The 9,436-nt window shown below is 32.4% G+C and overlaps 1 protein-coding gene and 1 long non-coding RNA gene across 2 annotated transcripts; both read left to right on the forward strand.

Annotated features, from left to right (window-relative positions):
- The first annotated feature begins 1,417 nt into the window (after positions 1-1,417).
- On the forward strand, positions 1,418-2,976 carry LOC113715779 (cell number regulator 7-like). Its single transcript, XM_072071044.1, has 4 exons — positions 1,418-1,576; positions 1,695-1,766; positions 1,889-2,113; positions 2,593-2,976. Exons 1-4 carry the CDS (start codon positions 1,510-1,512, stop codon positions 2,664-2,666), a joined length of 438 nt encoding a protein of 145 aa, XP_071927145.1. The 5' UTR covers positions 1,418-1,509; the 3' UTR covers positions 2,667-2,976.
- Positions 2,977-5,212: 2,236 nt separating this feature from the next.
- On the forward strand, positions 5,213-6,762 carry LOC140016900 (uncharacterized). Its single transcript, XR_011823180.1, has 2 exons — positions 5,213-5,479; positions 6,411-6,762. It is a non-coding gene; the product is annotated as an uncharacterized lncRNA (long non-coding RNA).
- Positions 6,763-9,436: the final 2,674 nt, after the last annotated feature.

Here is a 9,436-nt window from a genome sequence, read left to right on the forward strand (position 1 = left end):
ACTCATATTAAATTGACCCAATTTTATTCGTTGATTAATCATTGCAAAACTTTGTTATGTGATGAATTTTTCACCATTTATATATTCAAGCAAATTGAATGCCCAAGTATTCTTTTTTTTTTTTTAAATAACGATTTTTAATGTGTTGATCTACTCATGATCAAAATGAGAAAAAAAAACATAATCAGATGATTCTTAAAACATTATACAGAAATTTGAATATAAATAAATGGAAAGACAATTGTCTCGACGTATTGCCTGCATCCCTAATGCATGTGCCTTTCAATGCACATGAAATTGTCCCTCTATTATCATCTACATCACATCCCTTGCTGTGAAGTTTCCATCGGCTCTCTCCATTATTTTCCACCATAGAAGGGTCCTGGTAGAAAGGGTCATTTTGCCATAATGTATGTTGCCATTAGGATTGTTGATCGCCGGTCATCGGTAATTCAGTAGAAAAAATTTAATTTTTTTTATTTTTAATAAGGTTAACATCTAATTACCGTTCAAACTTTTATTTAGTAATTGGCTTTGGACTAAACAATCGATATTTCGGTAAAATATCCAAAGTTGTAGATTGGTTTTCTAATATAGATTAGTTAAGTATATTTAAAGCATAATTAATAATAAAAAAGTTAATAATAAATTAATTAATATGCTTTTAAGATCACATTTTTTTTATAATCATAAATTATAACTTATAACACTATTTGACTAATACATTAATATGTAATATGATATTTTAATAGACATAAAATATTTAATTAAAATATGAAATTCGCTAATTCATCAGCCTCGAGAATTCGAGAATCGAATTTCAACATCCATTTTCAATTTATTTTACCAAATTTTAAGATTAGATCTTAATCGTTTTTCCCGAATTTTGTTTTACGTATCAGCCGGTAAATTGAGTTTTTTCCAACGTGTGAACACCCCCAGTTGCCAGTTGCCACCATGGAAAATCAGCTGGGTAGTGATGGTGACTGTAACGGCCTATGTTTAACACGCTGTAGACGTTCATGGGCATACCTTAGTATCTTCGCAAGGACATTGATGAGTTTTTCAAAACGAGTCCTTTTTGTGAATGGTTTTGTGGTCCAGTCAACGGATAAAAAATCGTATAATGAAGATTGAAGACCATGCTTTTAAAAACGAGGATTAGTTTGTCAGTTCAGCCACCCAAAAATAAAAGAAAAAAGACAGCAGACGTAGAAACTAGCTAAAAAATAGAAGATAAGCCGTTTATTCCTTTTTTCTTCTGTCGCGTAGGGTCTTTTGTTTTATAGAACAGCATTTTTCTTTTGTCAAATTTGCTTTCTGCACGATAGGACCACTAGCTTTATGCTTTCTCTAGACCGACTCTATATATAACGCCTATGAAAGGAAGCATTCCCTGAAAAATTAAGTGCACTCGAGGTTCCTCTTGTGTTTCAATACAGATTCCAGCTGCTAGCTAATCAATTTTAGTTTCCTATTACTACTACACCCCTACTAGTTTTTCCAAGCATGGCATCTGGAAATGGGAACGACTGGTCTACCGGCCTCTGTGGTTGCACCCAAGATTGCCGTTCCTGTAAGTTCTAAGAACTCAAATGCCCAATAGATACCATCCGATGAGGTTTCTAAGGGTCTTAATTGTTCTACTATGATGCAATCCATGCTCCATGTTCATGAACATTTTGGCTTGACAGGTTGCCTTACCTGCTGGTGCCCTTGTGTTGCCTTCGGGAGGATTGCTGAGATCGCGGATAGAGGCCAATCCTGTTAAGTACAAAACAAGAACTTTTCTTATAGCTGTTCATCATTAATCTTGCTAGCTATCATCAGATATGAAATGCATTCATGATCATTAATTTTCTTCTTCTTTTAATTTTTTGATATATAGCTTGCTGCCAGATGGGGTGCGTTTTCTGTCTGCTAGGTCTACTCCTGTTGAATCATGGGTCCTTGTCATGGATTGTTAGCATGGGCTATCGCACCAAGATAAGGCAACAATACGGTATTATGGGAGGCTCATGCCATGATTGTATCCTTCATTTCTGTTGCGAGCGTTGCGCCTTGTGCCAAGAGTACCGTGAACTTCAGTTCCAAGGATATGATGTTTCTGCTGGTATGAACATTTTGCTACCCATGTCCTCCTCCTTTTTATATTCTAAATTCTGGAACAATTTTGGATGGTGTTTTAGCAACTTACAGATGCGAGTCTCTGTAAAAGCATAGATTCTAGTAGCATCACAGGCAGAGTTACATGTATATATATTCACTCAGTAATCACTTATATCTCTTAGGATGATAAATACTCGTGAAAGTGTCTAAGATGCAGGATGTTAAAGACCTAAGGTATAGAAATTAAGAGATAGCATAATGATATGTTTAAGAATTTTAGTGACTAGCAATGATGTGTGATTTCACAGTCACAGGTTCTATAACATTCTTGAGTTGAGGTACATGTTGTGCCAATTAGTTATTATATAATCTTCTCACCAGCTCGAATGCTCCAGACATCAATCAAAAGCTAATCTTAATTAACCACATACTCAATATTGTACCTGTATGGACCGTCTCCCTAAATTGTACTTTGGTTTTCAGGTTGGGAAGCAAATGCTGCTAAAAAGACTGCTGGGGTAACTATGGCTCCAGTTGGAATACAGATGACACGTTAGCTCAAAAGATCTTCTGAATTATGGCCTGAACTCATTTTGCACCTTCAATTCGAAAACCTTATCCTGTTAATTTTTCCATTAAATTTTCTATTTGCAATAATCTAGTACCTAATAAAGCTCTTTATCAACAAGGTGCAAAATGAGATTAGTACAACTTTATCAAGTGAGCTCGTCTTCTGCCATATCATTCATCTGATATGATGTATGTTCAGTCCTTGGTTTTTTTTTTTTTTTTTTTTTTGGAGTGTATGATATATGTAGGTTAAATATTTTGTTTTGTGATAATAATAAATCGTACAATAATCCTCAATCTGCCACATGTGTACTATTTAATGTTGTGTGATGTTTCTTTTATACCCGGATTCGAAACAAATCTGATGCACACTCAATCTCCAATTGCAGATCAAACATCAAGCATTTTCGGCCTTGGATATACCTTGTTCCAAAACACAATCACCAAAACCTTATGAATTTATTGATAAAGTTTGCGAGGTAAAATTCCCATCATACTTTTACATAGTATTAGATTAGATTAGTCTATATTTATTAAATCAGGATACAAACTTTTATGTACATTTCAAGTAGGAATTATTCAACTGTGAACTAACACGAAAGAAAAGTAAATTTAAATCTAAATTAACCAAAGTTAAATGTAGTTTGCATTGTGCAAGAATTGACTCCATTTTTCATCCATGGGAGCATCAAGCATGAAACGAGGTTCCAACTAATACTACACAGGCCGGCATCAGATTGTTATGCAAACTGCAAATATGTTCAGTCAGGCCAAAATCCATCATCCATATATAAACGGGCTCTGGAACAACTTTTCTTCTTATCCTGAAAGGAACAATTGCACGAGAAAATGTTAGGCAAATTATGGTATCAATTATCAAAGGAAAGAATGTTTAGATGCACGTAAAGTGACCGGAAAAGTTTAAGTTTGAGAGCTCAGTAGGCTATCTGGAGCAAAAATGGCACTACTACTAACTCCCTGCTGTTGTTAGCAAATTACTGATTACAGATATAAAATATCCTTTTATCTCAACTTTGATAAGGAAGGAAAATGATATTGGCGCTTCTCAAGTACTGCTTAAACTTCACCTAATGCAAAATAAAAAAGGAGTATTTGAGATTTTTTGAGAAGTGCTAGTATCATTTACCGATAAGAAAAGAGGGTAAGACCATGAAATGGAATATCTTGATCACTTTCCAATGAGTATGAAGAGCCAGTAATGACTCGATGATACAAACATCGTGTTGGAATGTATGCTCTAAAACAATGATTTTATTTAATACATTTCTTATTATGTTTTGTATTTTAATAACTTCTTCTATATCTGTTAAATGCTTGATATAATTGATAAAATCCTTAGAATACTTACTAATGTGATGGTAGTCACAAGCATTGATGACTATGAGATATCAATCACATTTATAGTAATATTCTTAAATTTTAATTGTCATAGTACTAATGAGAGAGAACATCATTAGTACGGAAAGACTAGTACACAGTTAGCCTCTACTTAATGTAAATAGTGGTTGTTATCATTAATCATGGTATATAGAGACCTAGGCTAATGTGTAGATGATTTATAAATTACAAATACATTGGAATGATCTGCTTAGAGATCCCATTAGGATATCTATCTAGTGCCAATGGTTGTATCTCTTATGAAAAGTTATGTAAATGATCCCACGACTTGAGATCACCATAGTATTTTGAGTGTGAATCACTACATTTTGACTTTATTACTTGTTACTGAGAGTGATTTAGAGAATAGAGATTGGGTGTAGCGTGAAGCACAGAAAGATAATGAGTGATCAAAATAGGATTCACCACTCCGATAGTAAGAGTTGATATCCGGATAGCCACCAGTAGGAAATTAACCCTAAAAAGTCGACTATGTTAGGTTAATTGAAAAATATTTTTAAGTTAACCTAATCTAGAGTTAATTCTGGGAACTAGTAAATTTAATTAGTCAATAGGAAATTGGCACTCATTCCTTATTCCCTGACTAATTGGATATCGGTGGTGAAAGGACAGTAATTACATGATAACTTTTCATGGAAAGATTAGCTCAAAATTCCCTTGACTAATTCCGAGTACTTGGGTGGTCATGACATGTTGCTAGACACAGCTGATGATTTATAATTATGAATTAATTAATTATTATAATTAATGATAAAATAAAGTTATTTATTTTATCTAATTCTTTTTGGGAATTATAAGTCATAATTATTGCCAATGTATTTGAAGCCTACTGGATCACACACATTAGAGATTTAATTCTAGATTAAATTATGTGTCCGAGTGAAGACTTGGAAATAAAGTATAAGATACTTTCGGGATTTAATTACAAAGAAAATAAATTCTAGAACTATCTAAGCAGATAGGAGAAAAAAGTTATCTCCTATCTATCAGATAGCTGAGAGATGGAGATTGTTATTGGATATCTTTCGTTTTGATCTTGAATAAAACAATTAGATCCTATCTCTTCTTTTTTTTTTTTTTTTTTTTCTCTCTATCTTACCTCTATTAGTATGAAAAAAAACTTAAGACTCCAATGGGGTATCAAATTTTCTTTACCAAATAGAGAGCGTAGAATGGAAAAATATGTGAGACATATATAGAGAGAAAAACAGCAAAGAAAAGTGAAAAGAAAGGCCGGCAACTTTCATCACTTTCACACACAAATTATAAAAATGATCCAGATATCACTCTCGCGTGGATTTTGACAAAGACAGGACATCTTGACTGCTCAAGGGGTCATTCGTCTTCTGCAATACATCAGAAAAATGTCATACGGATTAAGGTAATTTGTTTTTTCCCTTCTCCTTGAACCATACGCAAAAACTAGGATGATCATGAGTGGTTTTTGGGAAAATTTATGAAATTTTCGGCTGCCTTATTTCCCAAAAACCCAACACATAGGTCATAGGGTCTGGAAAGGTAAAGTCACATGAAAGAAAGACAGTAATTGAAGTAGTGGCCGTCAACTTTCAACTTCTCTTCTTGTAGTTGAGCTGAAACCAATAAGCAAAAGAAGATCGGAGTAACAATATGACATGTTAGCAAAATTCAACCACACAAAGCCTTAATTTATGCTAATTGGTCGCAAACCACCAGAAGAAGTAGCCCTTGTTCTTGATTGTTTTAGATTTTACAAAATCTAACTATAAAAATTGATTATGAAGAATAATCAAAATCAGCAAAAATTACTCTTTAAATCATTATAGATTTTAGCTTTTTTGGTCATTGAAAAATCTATAATTATAATACAAAAGCAACTGAGAACATCATAAAAACTGACTCTTCAAAATCGGGATATATAATCAATTAAAATAATTAATCGAGAACAATTCATAGTAATCTTTCTGAATTGAAATGCACAAAATATTCCATCACATCCGTCTAGAGCTTTGATTAACAAGAAATGGTGCAACTGTAACTACACTTTCAGATAAATTATGGATAGGCAAGTAATTGCATGCAGCACATCATTTAAGCCAGTTGCACACGACTTGAACCTTTTGTCAAGTGTCATATATAAGATTAATACAAACTACTCATGACGGTTTGTGTCCACAAACCTTGAAAAGCAAATTAACAAGGTCTAATATTTTTAAATATCTATGTGAACAAGACAAGAGGTTATGCTATCAAAACTGTTGAACTGTACATTCTCAGTACAAAATATCCAGCTACACTATAAAATTTCTGACTCATACACTAAAAAAAGGCAGGTACATCAGCACTCTTTACACAATCATAAAGTATAGCAAAGCGGGTGGAGCCAGAGTTTGCATTGTGGATCAGAAATAGAACTCTTTTGATATACTAAGGGTACCAATTAGAATTTCTAGCAAATCACCTAGCATATTCTAAAGGTTCAGGGAACCCAAGGGAAATGTGCTGTTGCCCCTTCCTACATTACTGGTATCATCTCTCAAATTTTGGTTTCTGTTTCACTATTATCTATTTATGTCAAGATGATTAATTAGCATATTAAGAAACTGGAGTTTGGCAAGAAAACTTTTTGTTCTCTAATTGTACATCATCTAGGGACACGCCTACTGGATTTTTTTTCCTATGATATCACCGAGTGATGCTTTGTAAAGTGTCCCTTTACATTTTTTTTTTTGTGTTGCCTGCGGCGGCGGGGGGCGGAGGGGGGGGGTGGCACAGTCTCGGAGAGTCTTCGAGTTAGCACAAATTATGTCCCACACAAATTTACGTAAGGTAGAGTTTGGTTAACGACCCAATTGCAAGGGCGGGGCTCTACCGGTTCGATCCGAGCTCTCTTTATATTTTCTTTCTTTTCTCATTTCACTTCTAGATTCATCTATATGTCCCTTGTTTTCCTGTTCCATCATTTAATCTTCATAAGAAAGTAATTAATTACATTAAAATTATTTAATTAGTACAAAAATTCATTTATATAGCATATAAGGATGATATAGTCATCTTATTATCAAAATAATCTTTTTAACTTTTTTCGAGAACAGCTATGCATTATTAAAATGACTTTTTTTTAACAGTAAATGAGAACACATGTGCTATTTTTTGATTTTTAAGAATCAATTTTACAAAATCATCCCTCACAAAATCAAAATCAGTTGAGAGCATCCCATGATCATTGGATAGAATAGGCTCTGAAGTTAAGAGTTTATGTACTTAATGGACATTAAATCAAAACAACAATTGATAAGAATAAATCACTTTTTCATAAAAAAAAAATCATATGTTTAGATTCCATTATTGATGCGATCTGTGAAAATCTCTATAAGTGACCAATGGTCTTGGAGATTTTCTAGCCGTGATGATAACTGCAGTCAAATTCACTCAAATTTTTTCATTCAAAAAAGTAATAGTTTTTAGTCCTTACAAAGTTACACCCAAATTTTAGCTTCTTATACATAAACATAGGAAATTGTATCAAACCAACAAAGTTTAATAAACGTGAGTGTGTTTATTTAAATGAAAATTTGTGTTTATTAACAAATGCTTTCACAGCTCTACAATTAATCTTGAAATAAAACAAAGTTAATATATGATTATATTATTCTTTTCCACTACACTAGGGTTTTACGTTATCGTCTTCTTTCAAGTAAGAGGATTGAAGTAAAAATTTGTGGTAATGTATGATATCTTGCTGTTTCAATTACAACCCCAAAAAAAAAAAAAAAAAAAAAATTCTTGCTGTTTCAACTACATTCCTCGTGCTTCTTTTTCAAAACTTCATTGCTTCGTGCTATTGTTATTGCTTTCCTAGTCTTTGAGACCAAGACCACATTGTAACCAGGCTATTGGTGCAGGCTTATTATCAACGCAGCTATAGAATCAGGGAGCTCGTCTTGGCAGGGTCATGCATGCTTCGAGCCCATAAACTAGTACAACATCAATTTGAAGTCTAGTGTGCTAATTAATAACAAAATATAAGTAATTGTAAAATTCTTTTGCTATCCAAATTACTTATTTAAGAATAATTTGAATCAAACTTATTCAGTTTTCATGCTTCATATATGAATTAATAAGAGCTTTAATATTTTATTAGATGAATTCAGATAAATAAAGCAAGATCTTGTGAATCAAAACATCACCAATCCATTTAATATTTTAATTTTCTTAAGGACTTTATTATTTCCATATAAAAGAAAACATTAGAGAGAATCTTGTTAAAATAGAAAGTCGGTAATGAAAGTATATCACACTTAACTAATTTGAGTTGATCATTCATTGTGTTCTTAAGTATGAATTAGTTTGAATCATTGTAAGAGTCTCAATTCACGAAAAAAGCTAAGATTTAATGTGGTTAGGTGAATCAACCACTTTTACTGCATAAACATGATTATATATATGGCCTTTAAAATACCATTTGATTTTGCCACGTAAATGTAAATGTAATTTTATATATTATGCTTCTCATTCACAAATTAAAATGATGAAAAGAAGAAATCAAGATTTGCATATTAGAAACTGAGCTTTAATGTGCAAGTAATACTGGTAAATAAAAGTTACATTGGGCTTATACAAGTCCTAACTCAAGGATGGGAAGACTAATTAAACTAATTATTACCTAATATGGCAAATATAAATGTTAATTAGACTAACTTCTTACCTTTCTAATACCGTGGATCTTACTACCAACATAGTATTGAGGTCAAATTAGAAAAACAACTCAAGTTACGGCATTGGTCAAAACAAAAAACAAACATTGTGTTTGGATGGTAAGTTATTACACTTTATTTACACTTATTTACAGACACTGATTTACTTGCATCATCAACACATTTTCTAATCACCTTTTTATCTCACATACATCATATCAAAAAAGTGTTACAGTACTTTTTTCACAAAATTATCTCAAATAATTTACAATTCAAACACAAGCGAGGAGACTAAAGCTGCAATTCCCAAAAAAAAATCATCTTCTTCGTTTAAATCGTCACTGCTCTGTCATGCACATCCGTCAATACGGGCTAATTAAAACATGGGAATAATTTCAGTCCTGAGATTTCTGACAATTTCACTGAACTCCTTTGAAGTTTGAAAAATTGCACATACTTTTCTTGTTATTTAAAATAACAATATTACCTTTAAATACTTTGATGAAATTCCTTTGTTTGGTATGCTTGTACTTAGAATGACTTTAAAATTATTTTTTCATTTTTTCCCTTCTTATTCCTTTTTATTTTCATTTTTTGCCAATAAAATTGTAAAGTTACCACTATTATCTCTAGTTTCTATTGTGACCAAATGTCGAACTAAT

Source organism: Coffea arabica, chromosome 11c, assembly GCF_036785885.1.
Source record: "Coffea arabica cultivar ET-39 chromosome 11c, Coffea Arabica ET-39 HiFi, whole genome shotgun sequence".
Classification (NCBI taxonomy): domain Eukaryota; kingdom Viridiplantae; phylum Streptophyta; class Magnoliopsida; order Gentianales; family Rubiaceae; genus Coffea; species Coffea arabica.

Bases quoted from the DNA above. Each gene is read 5' to 3' on its own strand.
- LOC113715779 (XM_072071044.1), top strand. From the start codon at position 1,510: ATGGCATCTGGAAATGGGAACGACTGGTCTACCGGCCTCTGTGGTTGC. The intron at 1,767-1,888 runs GTTAAGTACAAA...TTTGATATATAG, and splicing joins CGCGGATAGAGGCCAATCCT to CTTGCTGCCAGATGGGGTGC. The intron at 2,114-2,592 runs GTATGAACATTT...TTTGGTTTTCAG, and splicing joins AGGATATGATGTTTCTGCTG to GTTGGGAAGCAAATGCTGCT.